General features: G+C 35.4%; 1 protein-coding gene across 1 annotated transcript in view; it reads right to left on the bottom strand.

The window, feature by feature from the left end:
- Window positions 1–20,859, bottom strand: part of NRK (Nik related kinase) — a 163,809-nt gene that overhangs the window by 73,940 nt on the left and 69,010 nt on the right. Inside the window, exons 3-6 of the mRNA XM_065900975.1 lie at window positions 13,448–13,504; window positions 12,063–12,134; window positions 3,527–3,652; window positions 348–458 (exon numbers count right to left, since the gene is read on the bottom strand). Of these exons, the coding sequence (XP_065757047.1) occupies window positions 348–458; window positions 3,527–3,652; window positions 12,063–12,134; window positions 13,448–13,504 (366 nt within the window). The remainder of the gene's footprint in view (window positions 1–347; window positions 459–3,526; window positions 3,653–12,062; window positions 12,135–13,447; window positions 13,505–20,859) is intronic.

Raw genomic sequence — 20,859 nt, 5'->3', positions numbered from 1 at the left:
AATGACAGTGCTATGCTTTTTTAAAAAAAGAACTTTAAAAATCATAACAACATAATAAATACTCCAAGTTGTCATATCCCTGATCCACTGAACACTACAGTCTGACTTTGACAGAGCCATTAAAGGCCATGAGTTGGAAGGACCTGGTTAGCCATCTGCTGGTGTACCTTAAAGTTTAAGGACATCATCTGAAAATCTGCTTTCTCTAAAGCCTTTTTCAGTATCCTGACCCATAAGTTATGTTTAGAATTCTCAAATCATCCTCTATGAGCAGGTATAAGGTACATTGTATATATTACCACCAGGTTTTTTCAAGACCAGGGGAGAATGACTATATGAATGCTCACCTGGAGGATTTCTCGGCAGATATAAGCAATCCAATCTTCTTTCAAACTCTGATTTCTGGTCATTCTCACTACATCAGTGACTGAGCCTGCTGCACATAACTCCATCACCATCTGCAGGGAAGCCAGCAAAGTATCAAGGTTTAGGAAGTAATTCTCTGAAAATATCTGGAGAGTTTTAGTTCATATGGCTTGTATTTATATGCAATGTTTAGACACTAAGACATTGCAAAGACTGGCTCAATTGTCTGGTAGAATGAAAAAGAACTGGGAAAAAACCCAAAAATCTGTGGAGGGAGAGAAGGCAGGTACCACACCAGGGATTTTTAACCAGGACCTGGGATTTGAGCTAAGCCTTGAAGGATAGGTAGTATTTGTACCTGCTGAGAAAGAAAAACGTTCAGTTTATTGAAAACCGAATAAGACTTGCCTTTAGAAAGAAGCTTGTACAGGGGTAAGTCTGAGTGATGACTGGAGTAGAACAAAAAACACAGTTGAGGGAATAGTTTGCAGGTGGAGAAGCAGGATGTGGAGGATCTCAAAACAATTTACACTTCAACATTAAGACTAGATTTTTTTAAATTGTTGTTTTATTTTCAAATTCTAGAATATTTTCCCCAAGAAACTGGCAAAATACAACTCCAAGGGGGAAACTGTCAGTTCCATTATTGTAGGGCATTTTTTTCCAAATAACTTTACTGCTAAAGAAAATCTATTTTAAGGTTAATATTTTGACAGTGTCTCATTCAGATTTTACTTTATTAATAAATGCAATTTCTCAGGAAATTTATTTTTCCCACTAATGAATTAGGTGCCCAACTAGTAAATTTGCTTCCCTATATTAGCTAATTAGAGGACTGACCAATGTGAAGGAGAATGTAACTATTATAATCAACTTCACAAACTTTAAGCACAGGTTTATGCATTAGTGCCCATGTCAATACTAACTTGCCAGTAGAACAAGACATGCCTTTTTTAAAAATAAGTGTAGGTAAGTTAATTATTGCCATAGATGAAGGGAAGCAAAAGGATAAACCCCAAATCATGAATATTCAAAAAGTCTACCTTATTTCCTTTTGGAATACTAAGATTTTCTTTTCAGAAAATTACTCCCTTATTTTATATTTGTTCACAACTGATATATCATGTGTCTTTTACCTGAGTACACTCTCCCAAAAAAGAAGAAAAGAAAAACAGCCTAACAAAATCAATAATACAGATAAACCCAAAAGGTTAATTTTCATGTCAAGTATATCAAACAGGCACAACATATACACTGTGGTAATGGAAGAAAAGGGGCTCATTTTGAATCACGACAAACATGAATTAAAGCCATTCACTAAGATGAACATTGGAAAATCTTGCTAGTATTACCAGAGTCAGAAGAGCTCTACTGTGAAAGGAATGCAAGGCATTCTCATTTTCCTGGCTTTGTAAGCACAGTGCCTGGCACATACATTTTATACATGGTAATTATTTAGTCATTTACTTCCTATGTGTTCTGATTAACATGGGAAAGAAAGTGTGAATGGTCCCATGAAAATTCTTACCTCAACAAATAACTTTTGCATGTAGTGCCTATTCATCCTTCAGATCTCAGTGCAAGAAAAAGTTTCTCAAGGAAGAGTTTCCCATTCCTTAACTTAGATTCCTTTGTTATTTGCCCACACAGAAGCATGTTATTTCCCTTCTGACAAATTATACATTTATTTGTGTGATTATTTGATTGATACTTGTCTTTGCAAGTAAACTTTAAGTTCCAGTGAGCCAGGGTCATGTCAATTCAGCTTACCATGGTATTCCCAGCATCTAGCAAAGCCTGGCAAGTCGATGGGTTTCGAATGAATAGATGTTGAATGACTAAACAAATTGAGCACTAAGAAACATATCTAATCAGTAGACTGCCATACTGTCAGGAGGAAAAAACTTGTAAGTAAAAATATATTAAAAGACAAATGTTGTATGCCCCCACAAAAGAAAAAGAAAAACAGTAGCTGCGAAAAATGTGCAGTGATATTTAATAAAATCTGAACTGGAATTGTCAGAGAATAGAGGATTTAGTTAACTGGACATTTGGGAGAAAATAGGGTTAAATCGAAGATCTCTAAATTTCAGGGTTCTCGAAGTGTGGTACCCAGACGAATAGCATCAACATCACCTGTAAACTTGTTAAAAAGTCCAAATTTGTGGACCCACACCCCAGATCAATTGAATCAGTAACTCTGTGGGTGGGGCCCAGCAATGTGTGTTTTATCAGGATCCCCATGAAATTCTGATGCAGGCTAAAGTTTGAGAACCACTGTTTCAATTCAATCCCTTGTTGAAAACCATTTTATGTCCACTATCCTGCTTCCTAAAGTTCACACATAAAATGTAACAGAATCTTTCTTTGACTCTTGAAGATCCTGAAAAGTCTCAGTCATTATTTTTTAAAAAAATGCTACTCTTGACTTGGACTAGAAATCGAAATGTAAGCAAGTGTACACCGACCCCAGATTATGTTTTAAATATTCCTTTTTAAATAAAGATATCGTTGATCAAAGCTCATTTTCTTGTGATTTGATTACGTCTCCTATAGGGGGAGGCAGCAACAATTCTGGTAACTGTAGCATGGGTCTCATTTAGCCTCTAAAATTTATATCTTCATTGATTTGTAATTCATGATACTATAGGCATGAAGCCTAAGAAAAGGATGTCAACTAACCACTTAGAAAACAGTTTCTAGGAATTATGTTTAAACATAAGTGTATATACTTAGCAAACACTTAAATTGCATTCATATGCTCTTCCCAAATGTGAATTAGAATCTATATTTATCCAGTCATTATTCCCAGGTCCATCAGGTAGTCTCCTTAGCTATACCTTTAATTTACAAGTAAATGTAGTAACTACATAAAGTTAAAAGCAACAAAACTCTATTAAAAAATATGTTAGATATTTCCAGTGTTCGAGCCTTCTCCCATCCTACCCCTGAGCCCCTTGACAGGCACTTAATTTATTTTTCCATATTTTATCACTCCCATATCCAGGAATCAGAGCACTTTTTTTTCATACTACTTTGATCAGTTGAATGCTTAAGTTTTCCTGTAGGTTTACAAAAATGACATCTCAGCTTATGAAAGTTTATGCCCTCAAGTGAGACTTAGTCTTATGCAATAAGATCAAGGTAACTGAATACACACCCAAAGTTGATGTCTCTGGCCAGGGGGACTCAGCTTGAAAAATGCACCATAGAAGGACACAATGTTCTTGTGGAAAGAGTACTTCTTCAAAAGGTTGAGTTCAGTCCTGAGATCTTCTTCTTCATCCTGTAGAATAAGAATAGACAATAAAATTCCGAAGCTATGCCACTCAATGACTATGGGACCCTAAACTATAGTAGATCAAAGAAGGAGAATCCTATGGCAACCCATTATATCCCACAGCAATTTATAATAAGATCTCAACCAGAATTGTCAGAATGGAGATCTGGGGTTAACTGGGAATTTGGGAGAAAATAAAGGTTAATTAAATATCTTTTAATTCAATGGTTCTTTAAGTGTGATCCCTGGACCAGCAGCAATGGCCACTGTGTAAAGTTTTTACTAACTGGAATCACCCAATTAAAGTGTAAAATTCAATGGTTTTTAGCATATTTACAAAATTATTCAACCATCACCACAATCAATTTTAGAACATTTTTATCACCCCAAGAGGAAACCCCATACCCTTTAGCTATCACCCCCAAATTCTGCCACACACATTCCAGCTTTAGGCAACCACAAATATATTTTCTATCTCTGTAGATTTATCTATCTTTAACATCTTATATAAATGAAAATCATACAGTATGTGAACTTTTGTGACTAGCTTTTTTTTCCCAGAATTCATCCATTTGTAATACATATCAGTATTTCATTCCTTTTCATTTACCATTCATCAACTGAAGGAGTTAGTTCTACCCTTTGGCTCTTATGAATAATGCTGCTATGAGCATTCATATCAATTTTTTGTGTGGATATGTTTTCATTTATCGTTGGTATATACCTAGAAGTGAAATTGTTAGGTCAAATGGTAATGCTATATTTAACATTTTGTTGAAATGTCAAACGTTTCCACAGTGGCTACACCATTTTACATTCCCAGATCAATGATGGTTCTCATTTCTCTATAACCTCACCAACACTTATTATTTTCTGTTTTATTATAACCATCATAGTGGGTGGAAAGTGGTAACTCATTGTGGTTTTGATTTGTAATTCCCTAAAGACTGATGGTGTTAAGGATCATTTTATGGGCAGAGGCATGTCTAATAGAATATCTTTGCCCCTATTTTTAAATTGGGTTAATAGTCTTTTTATTATTGAACTGTAAGATTTATTTATATATTCTATATATAAGTACTCTATAAGTGTATGATTTGCAAATATTTCCTCCCATTCTGCACGTGCTCGTTTCACTTTCTTGATAGTGCCTTCTGAGGAACAAAATTTTTAATTTTGATGAAGTCCAATTTATCAATTTCTTGTTTTGTTGATTGTACTTTTGGTGTCATATGTAAGGATTCATTGCAAATCCAAGGTCATGAAGATGAACTCCAATTTTTCTTCAAAACATTTTATAGGTTTAGCTCTTAAATTTAGGATTTTTATCCATTTTGAGTTAATTTTCATATAAAGTAGGGGACTAACTTCATTCTTTTACATGTGGATATCCAGTTGACTCAGCATCATTTGTTGAAAAGACTAGTCTTTCCCTATGAATTGTCTTTTCACCCATGTCAAAAATTAGTTGACCACAGATATATGGAAATAGTTCTACTTCACTGATCTATGTATCTATCCTTATGCTTGCACCACACTGCCTTGATTAATTTGTGATTGACTGAAGTTTAAAGGTATTGGTTTGATTTGTCCTATCTTTTTAAATGCTGAAATTCATTATTTTCCTAATCATTACAGTGGTAAATATGTAAAAAAATACTATCTATCTATCTATCTATCTATCTATCTATCTATCTATCTATCTATCTAGAGAGATAAGTGGTCTGAATTCCTACTAGCTATAAATTTCATTTCATTGTAAATAAACAAAGCTCTCCTACAGCATCTATAAAAGTTCAATTTATATAAACTTTTCAGGAATACTATTATTGTACAAAGTGAAATATATTTGTAGTATGTAAAAAAAGACTTTTATTTTTTAAACATCTTTATTGGAGTATAATTGCTTTACAATGGTGTGTTAGTTTCTGCTTTATAACAAAGTGAATCAGTTATACATATACATATATCCCCATATCTCTTCCCTCTTCCATCTCCCTCCCTCCCACCCTCCCTATCCCACCCCTCTAGGCAGTCACAAAGCACTGAGCTGATCTCTCTGTGCTATGCGGCTGCTTCCCACTAGCTATCTATTTTACATTTGGTAGTGTATAAATGTCCATGGCAATCTCTCACTTTGTGCCAGCTTACCCTTCCCCCTCCCCATATCTTCAAGTTCATTCTCTAGTAGGTCTGCGTCTTTGTTCCCGTCTTGCCCCTAGGTTCTTCATGACTATTTTTTTGTTTGTTTCTTAGATTCTATATATATGTGTTAGCATACAGTAAATGCTTCTCTCTTTCTGATTTACTTCACTCTGTATGACAGACTCTAGGTCCATCCACCACACTACAAATAACTCAATTTCGTTTCTTTTTATGGCTGAGTAATATTCCATTGTATATATGTGCCACATCTTCGTTATCCATTCATCTGTTGATGGACACTTAGGTGGCTTCCATGTCCTGGATACCGTAAATAGAGCTGCAATGAACATTGTGGTCCATGACTCTTTTTGAATTATGGTTATCTCAGGGTATATGACCAGTAGTGGGATGGCTGGGTCGTATGGTAGTTTTATTTTTAGTTTTTTAAGGAAACTCCATACTGTTCCCCATAGTGGCTGTATCAATTTACATTCCCACCAACAGTGCAAGAGGGATCCCACACCCTCTCCAGCATTTATTGTTTGTAGATATTTTGATGATGGCCATTCTGACCGGTGTGAGGTGATACTTCACCGTAGTTTTGATTTGCATTTCTCTAATGATTGGAGATGTTGAGCATCCTTTCATGTGTTCGTTGGCAATCTGTATATCTTACTTGGAGAAATGTCTTTTAGGTCTTCTGCCCGTTTTTGGATTGGGTTGTCTGTTTTTTCGATATTGAGCTACACGAGCTGTTTATATATTTTGGAGATTAATCCTTTGTCCGTTGATTCATTTGCAAATATTTTCTCCAATTCTGAGGGTTGTCTTTTCGTCTTCTTTATGGTTTCCTTTGCTGTGCAAAAGCTTTGAAGTTTCATTAGGTCCCATTTGTTTATTTTTGTTTTTATTTCCTTTACTCTAGGAGGTGGGTCAAAAAGGATCTTGCTGTGATTTATGTCATAGAGTGTTCTGCCTATGTTTTCCTCTAAGTGTTTGAGAGTGTCGGCCTTACATTAGGTCTTTATTCCATTGTGAGTTTATTTTTGTGTATAGTGTTAGGGAGTGTTCTAATTTCATTCTTTTACATGTAGCTGTCCAGATTTCCCAGCATCACTTATTGAAGAGGCTGCCTTTTCTCCACTGTGTATTATTGCCTCCTTTATCAAAGATAAGGTGACCATATGTGCATGGGTTTATCTCTGGGGTTTCTATCCTTTTCCATTGATCTATATTTCTGTTTTTGTGCCAGTACCATACTGTCTTGATTACTGTAGCTTTGTAGTATAGTCTGATGTCAGGGAGACTAATTCCTCCAGCTCCATTTTTCTTTCTCAAGATTGTTTTGGCTATATGGGCTCATTTTGGTTTCCATACAAATTGTGAAAATTTTTGTTGTAGTTCTGTGAAAAATGCCATTGGTAGTTGGATAGGGATAGCACTGAATCTGTAGATTGCTTTGGGTAGTATAGTCATTTTCACAGTGTTGATTCTTCCAACCCAAGAACTTGGCATATCTCTCCATCTGTTTGTATCATCTTTAATTTTTTTCATCAGTGTCTTATTATTTTCTGCATACAGGTCTTTTGTCTCCTTAGGTAGGTTTATTCCTATATATTTTATTCTTTTTGTTGCAATGGTAAATGGGAGTGTTTTCTTAATTTCACTTTCAGATTTTTCATCATTAGTGTATAGGAATGCCAGAGACTTCTGGGCATTACTTTTGTATCCTGCTAGCTTACCAAATTCATTGATTAGCTCTAGTAGTTTTCTGGTAGCATCTTTAGGATTCTCTATGTATAGTATCATGTCATCTGCAAACAGTGACAGCTTTACTTCTTCTTCTCTGATTTGAGTTCCTTTTCTTTTTCTTCTCTGATTTCTGTGGCTAAAACTTCCAAAACTATGTTGAATAATGGTGAGAATGGGCAACCTTGTCTTGTTCCTGATCTTAGTGGAAATGGTTTCAGTTTTTCACCTTTGAGAACAATGTTGGCTGTGGGTTTGTCATATATGGCCTTTATTATGTTGAGGTAGGTTGCCTCTATGCCTACTTTCTGGAGAGTTTTTATCATAAGTGGGTGTTGAATTTTGTCGAAAGCTTTTTCTGCATCTATTGAGATGATCATATGTTTTTTCTCCTTCAATTTGTTAATATGGTGTATCACATTGATTGATTTGAGTATATTGAAGAATCCTTGTATTCCTGGGATAAACCCCAATTGATCACGGTGTATGATCCTTTTAATGTGTTGTTGGATGCTGTTTGCTAGTATTTTGTTGAGGATTTTTGCATCTGTATTCAACAGAGATATTGGCCTGTAGTTTTGTTTCTTTCTGAAATCTTTGTCTGGTTTTGGTATCAGACTGATGGTGGCCTCGTAGAATGAGTTTGGGAGTGTTCCTCCCTCTGCTATAGTTTGGGTGAGTTTGAGAAGGATAGGTGTTAGCTCTTCTGTAAATGTTTGATAGAATTCACCTGTGAAGCTGTCTGGTCCTGGGCTCTTGCTTGTTGAAGATTTTTAATCACAGTCTCAATTTCAGTGCTTGTGATTGGTCTGTTCATATTTTCTATTTCTTTCTGGTTCAGTCTCAGAAGGCTGTGCTTTTCTAAGAATTTGTGCATTTCTTCCAGGTTGCCCATTTTATTGGCATAGATTTGCTTGTAGTAATCTCATGATCCTTTGTATTTCTGCAGTGTCATTTGTTACTTCTCCTTTTACATTTCTAATTCTGTTGATTTGAGTCTTCTCCATTTTTTTCTTGATGAGTCTGGCTAATGGTTTATCAATTTTGTTTATCTTCTCAAAGAACTGGCTTTTAGTTTTATTGATCTTTGTTATTGTTTCCTTCATTTCTTTTTCATTTATTTCGATATGATCTTTATGATTTCTTTCCTTCTGCTAACTTTTGTATTTTTTTGTTCTTCTTTCTCTAATTGCTTTAGCTGTACAGTTAGGTTATTTATTTGAGATGTTTCTTGTTTCTTAAGGTAGGATTTTATTGCTATAAACTCCCCTCTTAGAACTGCTTTTGCTGTATCCCGTTGGTTTTGGGTCCTCGTGTTTTCATTGTGATTTGTTTCTAGGTATTTTTTGATTTCCTCTTTGATTTATTCAGTGATCTCTTGGTTATTAAGTAAAGACTTTTAAATTAAAGATACAGTTAAACTCCTGTTCTTAAATCCAGTGAAAAATGATACCTTTGGTTTATTTTGGGCAATGAATTAGAACAGGGTCAACTGGCATTAAAAGCAATTAATGTGTGAACTTTTAACTATCTTTAGTTCTCCTCAGCATTTCCCTCAATTACCTTGACTTGAAGACCTGGAGGTAGGGGAAAATGCATCTCTAGAACATTTTTTAGCATTTCCCTAGGCTTTTCCAGTGGATTTATCCATAAACATTCAATTACTATAAAAAAATCTAGACACCTGTATGTCTTTGGGGGAGGGGATGGAGCCGTATTTCTCCAGTTGGAAACCCCAATGACAGTCTCTCTTTGTACATATTGTGTAATAAAGGCATGAATGAATAAAACAATCACTTGTAGCATGAGAATTATATGGAAGTTCAGGTTCCAGTTTCATCCCAGCCTCCAAGGAAGCTTGGTTAATAAGTTTCCTTCGAATCTCCTTAACCTGTTTTCTACAAGGTAAAGATCGATCCTTGTGGCTTTCATTCTTGCCATGTAGGACCCTTAAACTTTCTGCCTCCCTTGTGATGTTGCCCTTCTTTGAAACTGTAACAATGTCTGCAATCATGTAGGAATAAACCTCAGAACCTAGCAATTCTTTATGTACAGGGGCACTCTCAGTTCCTAGCAAAGCACCAAGGTTCTGCTGAGAGAAATATGAACTCATAAAGAGTGCAATAAATAAGAATGAGATGATGGTGTGAGGATAAGAACTCAAAGAACAGGTTAAAAAGAAGCACAGGCTAGGTTGAGTCGTTTAACTTGTTTGGTAGTTTGATATCAAAGAGCTTCCTTTTCTTTTCTGGGTAAGAAATCTCATGTCCTCAGGCAGGAAGAGGAGAATGGCTCGGCTCTAGGCAGCTCTGTAGTTATTTAACCATACTTTTAACCTTGTTATAGGCAGGCCAAATATTCTGGTGCCATTTTACCTATGAGAAACCTGAAGCCTAGAGAGGTAAGACTACTTTTCCAAGTACTTCTTGGCTATTTAGTGGTAGACTTGGCATTTGAACTCATGTTTCTGGACTTCCACTTTATTGCTCTTTCCATAAACTCCTGACTTAATGAGATGTGTGTGCAAGTCACAAACTCTTTACCCCAAAGGATTCAGGGTGATTTAGAGATGCTAACTGGCTGATCACTTATTTTCCTTACTAAAATATATAATCAGAGGATACAAAGTTCCCAACTAGAAAAACTTTTAAGAGTGGGTTTCCCATATAAATGTAAACTCCCCCAAAACCAATAGACCAAGATCAGATATGTTTGGAAAACATTAGTATGTTTGTCATTCTCAATTAACAGGAAGGTGAGCTTGTGAGAAACACATAAGTACATTATATCTATCAGGCCAAGTGGGTAATTTAAAACTGTCACATATATCCCAGTAATATGATGCTATAGCATTTCCTGGCTCAGGGCCAGTTGATCCCAGAGTGGCCTGAATATCCTGCTTTTTGTCAAGAAGAGGCAGCTCAAGGATGCCAAAACTTGCTTTGAAATTTCACCCAGTTCTAGAATCAAAATGTTTTTCCTTATAAAAAGAATATCAGAGAGGGTTTGGAGATGAACTTTAAATGAATTTATTAACACAAATGTTTGATGAAACCAAAATTGGTGAAACAATTTTCATATCTTACCTTCCATAGCTTTTTTTTAAAAGAATGTGATCATTTTATTATTATTTTATTTATTTATTTTTGCTGCATTGGTTCTTCGTTGCTGCACACAGGCTTCCTCTAGTTGTGGTGAGTGGGGGCTACTCTTTGTTGTGGTATGCAGGCTTCTCATTGCGGTGGCTTCTCTTGTTGCGGAGCACGGGCTCTAGGAACGCGAGCTTCAGTAGTTATGGCACGTGGGCTCAGTAGTTGTGGCCCAAGGGCTCTAGAGCACAGGCTCAGTAGTTGTGGCACACGGGCTTAGTTGCTCTACGGCATGTGGGATCCTCCTAGACCAGGGATCGAACCTGTGTTCCCTGCATTGGCAGGTGGACTCTTAACCACTGCATCACCAGGGAAGTCCATTTCACAGATTCTTGATCAACCAAAGCATGTTATTAATCAGTACTGCCTGTTACTTTTGGATATGGTTTGTTTCCCAAGATACGCTGTAAACAAAACAGGAGCCCAGTACTTACTAAACCAATCATGAAACTCTTTACCAATACCTTCCTAATATAACTAGAACGTTCTTCTGGATGTGATTGTTAATGGAAAAGATTATTTTAAATGAGCCTGAGAGCATTTATTAAGACACAAAAGGTTGAAAATATTTGACTACTAGATAGTTAACTGCAGGGCAGACAATTAAGAAAAAAATATATCAATTATATTGTAAGAGCAAAATTCTACATTTAGGCCCAGAGAATATTTTGATAGATCACTAACATCTAGATCACCAACATCTACTGAAAAAGAATTTCCTTTGCCAGAGCTTATTCTAGAGCAAGCAAATTATCAGAGTAATAGAGATTGCTTTGTAAAGCAGTTAAAAAGCTTCAAGTAGAAAGCACTTTCACACTCCTTCATGTATTCAAGTACTGTGTCAGATGTCTGAACACTCTTAGGCTGGGTAGCCTGTTGGTTTTCTGTCTGCTACTGGTCTCACACATACAAAAAAGTAGTCATCATTGTGCTCATATATGATGGCAATGTTTCTTAGAATCATAATGGGGGGAAAGCCAGTCAGTCCGGAATACCGTGTAAAAGGTGTAAAAAAGGACCTTGCCAAGGCCAGTTTTAGGCAAAATTCACTCCTGTTCGCATCATCTCTTTTGTTATTACTCAGTTAAAGGGCATAGAGCACTGTGAATTTACTCAGTCCTTCATCTGCAGTCAACGCTTACCTGTTCAGGGAACCATTTCTTCTAGGCCCTGCTTTCTGATAGCTGCTAGTGTTCACATATAATGAATGAAACTATGTGAATATGTTAAAAACATAAATATGTTATCACTTTTAGGCAAGAAAATTTTAGTGGTGGCCTTCTAAAGATAATGATACAACACAAAGGGACTTGTTTAACTTGAAAATTAAAGGAAAGACAGCTTGCGGGCTAATGAAGACTTTCAGTACTTACACTGTATCTCCACCCGACAGACTTTTGATATTTATTCACTCTCACTCGCCTCCCTATTTCAGGTAAAGGGGTCTGCAAAGCCAAGAACAAAATGTTATTAAATCCACTGGTACACTCTGAAAAGGATTTATTCTTAAGTGCTTTGTGCTCTTCTAGTACTAAATGGAAGAGTAACATAATATTATTCCTCTCTCAATTTTTACTAATAGTTTTAATAAAAAATCAGATTCTAATATATACAGAAACTTGGCACCAAATTCATAGTAAAAAATTTAACTGCCATTAATGGTATATTACAATTTGATGTTAGTAAAGTGCTATTTCCCCTAAAAAGTAAACAAGGTAATTGACACTATGGGCTGAACATGAGTTTTAACTATTTCAAGTTAGAGTATCTGAAATGTAGATTGTGGGTCAAAGTCTCTCAAGTTAAAAAAAGGAAATAAGTATTTTAGAGAGTCTCACTCAAAAAGCGCCAGGCTGATTATTTGGAAGTCATGGTTTATAGGGCAAAATAAATCCACAAAACCTCAAAATTCATTGAAACTCACGTTGGTTTGCAACATTTGACATTTACTGGCAAAACAAAAAGCATGCAACTCTAAATAGTTTCAGCAATTCACTTCCTGCACAAATTGGAAAAGAAAAGTTTATGACATTGATAACAACTCAGTCAACATGTACAATTTTTCAGATATAATATTTGAGAATTTTCCTTTAGGGTGTAGTGAAGTGAATATGTTTTGACCTTTGCTATGCTCATGCTAATATTATCTTGAGAAAGTGAGGCACTCATGCTAAAGAAAGAGGACAGAAATCAGGGCTTAACAAATTCTATGACAATATGTTATGAACCACGACACAGCTTTATGAATGTTAGCAGGAACAGTGCCAATTAAACTGTCTATCTTGCGCATCTGTCAGAAAATACATGAAAAATGTGCATCTCAGACAAGTTCGTTTCCTTCTACCTGTCAGTGAAAATCTAGTGTCCTCAACTCTCAAAACGAATGGTTGGGGAGGGAAAGAAATAATGATGAAACAGAGGATTAACACAACATTAGAGGAAATCGACTTTTTACTATCCCTGGAAACAGATAATCAACTAAAAATAGACAGGAGTACAGCTATTTTTTCATTTTTACAGAATACTAAAATATATAGCACTTTCATTGTGAATAGAAGTTTTTTATGTGTAAATGTAATAAATAATAAAAATAATATACTAATGATAGAAATAATATTAAATTATAAATATAATAAATGCAGATTAAGATAATTATATATAACAATGATGGAAAAAACAAATAAAATATTTTCTGAGCTGTTTTTCACAAGACCATAGTCCATTAAGGGAACAGAATACAGATAGGAGGTAATATTACCTTACGAGCATTCATCACTTTAACAGCTGTAAGTGCACCAGTCTTTTCATGGAGTCCCTGAAACACAGGATAGTAATAAACATCAAATGCTGGCTATATAATCTAGCAATCAAGAAGTAAACAAAGTAAAAAATATTAAAATTAAATAAGGTTAAACATTGTAGCCTATTGTGAAATATAAAATATTATATAGAGATTAACTATAAGGTATTATGTAGAGAACAGAAATATTAAATTATGAACATTTTAAAGAAACCCCAACCATGTCACTCAAAAAATCAAGCAAATTTATGCAGTTTGCTTTTTATGTTTTGATTTGAGTAGTGGACATGATTGGCCATTTGAAGGCATTGCTTTCTTAGTATCTTTAATCTAGGTTTACATGGCACTGAAGCACCCAGATAAAAAGTAAAAATTTCAGACTGGAGATAGGGAAAAAGGAAATGTTTTATTGAACATTTTTCCAACTGATTATGTGGTGCTATGCAGACAGATATTTCTATTGAACACCTCTTCACATACTAAAAATGTTTTTTCCATAATGATCACAGATAAGAGTGATACATAATTAATTCAATGGCCTTTAAACCATTTAGTGTGCCCTCAATCATATGAACCAAAAATATTTATGAACAGGAGTTCTGAAAGATTCTTTCTTATTGAAAACACTCTGAGTTCTAAGTACTTGGACTTAGAAAATGTGAGTACAAGTTACAGGTTTATAATTTTCAAAAATGAACACAGAGGTTTGGAATAAGAGTTCTTGTTTTGTGGCTGGTGCCTTTTAAAATATTTCAAGCTGTAGTCATAGAAAAAAATCAGTCTGATATTGATATGAGTAAAGCTTGAACTTGAAACAGAATGCCTTTTATGATAGTTCTCCAGCAGATTTGATTCTTCAGCTGTACTGGGTTAGACAGTATCTCCACAGAATTCAGGTTCACCCATAACCTCATATTGTGACCTTCCTCGAAAATAGGGTCTTTGTAGTTGTTATCAAGTTAAATGAGGTCATACTGGATTACAATGGTCAATGACTAGTATGTTTATAAGAGAAAAGGGAGGGATATTTGCACACACACACACACACACACACACACACACAAAGGGAAGATGGTCATATGAAGATAGGAAAAAAGTGGAGTGATGCAGCTATGAGTCAAGAGATGCCAAGGATTGCTGGCAACCACTAGAAGCTAGGAAGAGGGAAGGAAGTATTCTTCCCTAGAGCCTTCAGAGGGAGAATGAATCTGCAGACTTGTAGTCTTGAGAACTATAAGAAAATAAATTTCTGTTTAAAGCCACCTACTTTGTGGATTTATTACTGCAACTGTAGTAAACTAATATAGGGGCAAAAAAAAGGACTGTCACTAGTCACAGATCTCATGTGAAAAACAGCCACACTTTTTAACTTATAGAATGATCAAATGACGGATGGTATTTCTGTATAATATTTTAAATATCTTGGGTAACCTGTCAAGTGAGTAACTATGCAAAAGATCGAGATTCCTTGATTTCAGGACAGTGATACTTAAATATATTGTTAGTTTGTTGTTAAACCTCTCTTATAAAGCATATGCTTCGAAGTATATGAATACTGCTTTTAGATGATTCCTACAAGTTTTCTCATCAAAATAAAGCCAACTGATCAAAGAAGCTCAAAAGAAAAAGAATCCCGCTCTACCATTACTATCAATGTTACATGCTACATGAGTGTCAAACTCCATTTTATCCACTGATATGTTTGATAGGATTTAATCCCATACATTTAAGGTTACTTCAATCCTATTGATCAAGTCACTGTTTGTAAATGAAGCCATGTGTCAGAGATGGATCAGAAGACTTTCAAGGAAATACAGTAACTCTAGAAACACCAGCACTTTGATTTAACTCCAGTTCATGCCTAAGAACTAGCATTAAACAGCTATACTGGTTAGATTGTTGTAGCACTGATGGGGAATGGCATGGATTGTTGGTTTCACTTTATGGAGTCATGCCTGTGAGAGTCAGGTCAAGGTGTTTTGTGTTCAGTTGTGTCCTCCAAAAAAATATGCTGAAGTTCTAACCACTGGTACCTGTGGGTGTGACCTTTTCTGAAAATAGAGTCTTTGTAGATGTAATCAAGTTAAGATGAAGTCATACTCAATTAGAGATGGCCCTAAAGCCAATAACTAGTGACCTTATAAGAAGAGGAAAATTTAGACACAGATACCCAGGGAGAATGCCATGTGATGACAGAAGCAGAGATTGGACCAGTGTGTCTACAAGTCAAGGAAAACCAAGGATTGCTGGCAATCACCCAAAGCTAGAAGAGGCAAGGAAGTCTTCCTCCCTAGTGCCTTCAGAGGGAGAATGGCCCTACAGACACTTTGATTTTGGAATTCTAGCCTCCAGAATTGTGAGGGAATAAATTTCTTTTCTTTTAAGCCATCCAGTTTGTGGTAATTTGTTACAGCAGACCTAAGAAACTAGTACACAAGGCTAGAAGGATAGAAACTAAGCAAAGGAATAGGGCTGGACTTGGGATACAGTTCAGAAACTAATGATCAAGGTATAAGGAAATGTCTAGGATCAGGCGAGCAGTTTTGGGTGGAGCATGACAGCTACCAAAGACTAGAATTTTTAAAGGAAAGGAAAATGCTGTAGGTTATTGACTGATCAGAGAAAAGTAATTAATATTTTAGATATTAACCCCTCATCAGATAGATGATTTGTAAATATTTTCTCTCATTCTGTAGGTTGCCTTTTCATTTTGCTGATTGTTTCTTTTGCTGTGCAGAAGATTTTTTGTTTGATGTAGTCCCACTTAAGTTTTTGATTTTGTTGCTTGTGCTTTTGGTGTCATATCCAAAAATTCCTTTCCAAGATCAACGTCAAGAAGATATTCCCCCTATGTTCTCTTCTTAGGAGCTTTACAACTCCAGGTTAAGTCCTTAGCCCATTTTGTGTTAATTTTTGTAAGTGGTGTAAGATAGGGGTCCAATTTCATTCTCTTGCATGTGGAAATTTAAATATGTTGGAGAGTCCCACATTTATTTACAGCTCTGGGAGAAAATATATATAAATATTTTAATCTATTTAGCCCCATCATGACGTAGAAAGTATTGTTTTTCTAATTATTCCCATAAACACTTTTTAGTCAAATTTTACTCACATCTGTGTGCACAAATACAGCATGCTGGAAACTGGTTCTCACACACCCTTTAGAGGAGTTAAAATGTTTACTTCCTTGATTCTAAGAGGTTTTTGTGAGCCAAAATACTATCCTGTGCAACACAAATATTCGGCTTGTTAGCAAAGGTATTAGCCATATATTGCATTATTTGATCTATGGTTAGTAAACCACAAAAGTTTTTAAAGTCTGGAATACACAGTCATCATACTCATGTCACATATTAGTGAGATAACTGAATATCTTTAAAAGGTGCCACCAATTGCCATAGAACAGAGAAAATCAACTTGGTTCCATCCTCATTATCTGGGATTTATTCTCTCACTTGAAAACTGCACAAAATTATTTTGACAGACAAGGAATCCTAATGTGGGGTTTAAAAAACATGCTCACTGTGTCTATAGAGGAATTAAACCCCAGATCTTGGAACCATATATGGGGTTAATATGCCTAACCATTATGCAAGCTTCCATAGAAGTCTAGAATATCCAGATAATAGATAAATGGAAAACTGCTTCCTGTTAACTTAGTATTTCAGAGACTATCTTTTGTATCTGGACTTTTAGACTATTTTTATTTTAAATAATAATTTCAGACTTAGAGAACAGTTTCAAAGACAGTAAAAGAGTGTTCCTGTATATCCTTCACCCAGCTTCTTTTAATGTTAACATCTTTTATGACCATGGCACAATTGTCAAAACTAAGAAATTAATATTGGTCTAATACTCTTAACTGCATTATAGTATTTATTAGGATTTCCTCAGTTTTTACACTAAAGTCCTTTTTGTAGGACTTGCACTGGGAACCTGCATTCCATTTAGCTGTCATATCTCCTTAGGCTCTTGCAATCTGTGACAGTTCCTTAGTCTACTTTTCTATTTTTCATGAACTTGAGACTTTTCAGGAATACTGGTCAAGTATTCTATAGACTGTCCCTCACTTTGGGTTTGTCTGATGTTTTCTCATGATTAGACTGAGGTCATGGGTTTGAGGAAAGAACACCACAGAGGTGAAGTGCCTTTCTCATTACATCATGTCAGGGGTACATGGTATAACCATGACTTATCACTGGTGAAGTTAACCTAGATCACTTGGTTTAAGTGATGTCTGCCAGGTTTCTTTACTGTAAAGTTACTATTTGCCCCTTTCATACTCTATTCACTCTGTCAATCAGAAGTGATTGATGTTGCTTTTGAAGAGGGATAACACTATTCTTGAGCATTTATCTAAAGAACATATAAGTCATCTTGAGATAAACAATATTTATTCAGTGGTGCCATCTTGTGGTTCACTGACTACATAGAAGCTGTTTTGTGATCTTAGCTGAAGGTCATGTTGTCATAAACAGATTGTCTCCCAAATGAGATGTTGAACCAGCACCAGCAAATTCAATTTCTAGAATGTGCCTTTTATCAATTACAATGTATGTTTTATGAAAATTTAAACACCATTTGTTGAAAACACACATAGAGAACGCTAAGAAAGGAGTTTGGCTTTGAATTCTAGATTGAATGTTAAATAATCTCACATTTCCCACTGGTCTTAGTGACAATTATACAGGAAAATCACAAGGAAAACCTTAAACTATAAATGTGGGTTTTTTGGGTCTGATTTTCCTACCATCAGTAATTCCAATAATATCATGCAGGAGGTACTAACTGCACTGGATTAGCAATGCTCCCTTAAATAGAGTTTGTGTGCAAAGAATGACCTTTTAATTCTCAAGCATCACAGAGCAAGAAGAATATTTTCCTAGCTCTCATTCCTACCATAAGAAAAGAAGCCTTCTCATATTTTTAAATTAATTTTTATTGGAGTATAGTTGTTTTACATTGTTGTGTTAGTTTCTGCTGTACAGCAAAGTGAATCAGCTATACGTATACATATATTCCCTCTTTTCTGGATTTCCTTCCCATTTAGGTCACCACATAGCACTGATTAGAGTTCCCTGTGCTATACAGTAGGTGCTCATTAGTTATCTATTTTATACATAGTAGTGTATATATGTCAATCCCAAACTCCTAATTCACCCAATCCCCTTTCCCCCCAGTATCCATACATCCATTCTACGTCTGTGTCTCTATTTCTGCTTTGCAAATAAGTTCACTGGTATCATTTTTCTAGATTCTATATATAAGCGATATTACACAATATTTCTTTTTCTCCTTCTGACTTACTTCATTCTGTATGACAGTCTCTAGGTCGATACACATCTCTACAAATTGCACAATTTTGTTCCATTTTATGGCTGAGTAATATTCCACTGTATATATGTACCACATCTTCTTTTTTCCATTCTTCTGTTGACATACATTTAGGTTGCTTTCATGTCCTGGCTATTGTAAATAGTGCTGCAATGAACATTGGGGTGGATGTGTCTTTTTGAATTATGGTTTTCTCTGGGTAAATGCCCAGGAGTGGGATTGCTGGGTCATATGATAGTTCTACTTTTAGGTTTTTAAGGAACCTCTATGCTTTTATCCATAGTGGCTGTATCAATTTACATTCCCATTAACACTGCAGGAAGGTTCCCTTTTCTCCACACCCTTTCCAGCATTTATTGTTTGTAGATATTTTGATGGTGGCCATTCTGACCAGTGTCAGGTGATACCTCATTGTAGTTTTGATTTTAATTTCTCTAAAAATTAGTGATGTTGAGCATACTTTCATGTGTTTTTTTGGCCATCTGTATGTCTTCTTTGGAGAAATATCTATTTAGGTCTTCCACCCATTTTTTGATTGGGTTGTTTTTTTGATATTGAGCTGCATGAGCTATTTGTATACTTTGGAAATTAATCCGTGGTCAGTTGGTTTGTTTGCAAATATTTTCTCCAATTCTGAGGGTTGTCTTTTCATCTTGTTTATAGTTTCCTTTGGTGTGCAAAAGTTTTTAAGTTTCATTAGGTCCCATTTGTTTATTTTTGTTTTTATATTCATTACTCTAGGTGGTGGGTCAAAAAAGATCTTGCTGTGATTTATGTCAAAGTGTTCTGCCTATGTTTTCCTCTAAGAGTTTTATAGTGTCTGGCCTTACATTTAGGTCTTTAATCCATTTTGAGTTTATTTTTGTGCATAGTGTTAGGGAGTGTTCTAATTTTATTCTTTTATGTGTAGCTGTCCAGTGTTCCCAGCATCATTTATTGAAGAGGCTGTCTTTTCTCCATTGTATATTTGTGCCTCCTTTGTGAAAGATAAGGTGACCATATGTACGTGGGTTTATCTCTGGGCTTTCTATCCTGTTCCATTGATCTATATTTCTGCTTTTGTTCTGGTACCATACTGTCTTGATTACTGTAGCTTTGTAGGATAGTCTGAAGTCAGGGAGCCTGATTCCTCCAGCTCCATTTTTCTTTCTCAAGATTGCTTTGGCTATTTGGGGTCTTTTGGGTTTCCATACAAATTGTAAAATGTTTTGTTCTAATTTGGTGAAACATGCCCTTGGTAATTTGATAGGGATTGAATTGAATCTGTAGATTGCTTTGTGTAGTATAGTCATTTTCATAATATTGATTCTTCCAATCCAAGAACATGGTATATCTCTCCATCTGTTTGTGTTGTCTTTAATTTCTTTCCTCAGTATTTTATAGTTTTCTGAGTACAGGTCTTTTGCCTCCTTATGTAGGTTTATTCCTGGGTATTTTATTCTTTTTGTTGTAACAGTAAATGGGATTGTTTCTTTAATATCTCTTTCTGATCTTTCATCGTTAGTATATAGGAATGCAAGAAATTTCTGTGCATTAATTTTGTATCCTGTTATTTTACCAAACTCATTGATGAGCTCTAGCAGCTTTCTGGTGGCATCTTTAGGATGCAAACAGTGACAGTTTTACTCCTTCTTTTCCAATTAGGACTTCTTTTTTTCTTTTTCTTCTCTGATTGCCATGGCTAGGACTTCCAAAACTATGTTGAATAAAAGTGGTGAGAGTGGACATTCTTGTCTTGTTCCTGATCTTAGAGGAAATGCTTGCAGTTTTTCACCATTGAAAATGATGTTTCCTGTGGGTTTGTCATATATGGCCTTTATTATGTTGAGGTAGGTTGCCTCTATGCCCACTTTCTGGAGTGTTTTTATCATAAATGGGTGTTGAATTTTGTTGAAAGCTTTTTCTGCAGATGATCATATGGTTTTTATTCTTCAAGTTGTTAATATGGTGCATCACATTGATTGATTTGTGTATATTGAAGAATCCTTGCATCCCTGGGATAAATCCCACTTGATCAGGGTGTATGATCCTTTTAA

This window comes from Phocoena phocoena, chromosome X (genome assembly GCF_963924675.1).
Source record: "Phocoena phocoena chromosome X, mPhoPho1.1, whole genome shotgun sequence".
NCBI classification, from domain to species: domain Eukaryota; kingdom Metazoa; phylum Chordata; class Mammalia; order Artiodactyla; family Phocoenidae; genus Phocoena; species Phocoena phocoena.
Note: the sequence above shows the minus strand (reverse complement) of the source record. Positions and strands in the feature narration are given on the sequence as shown.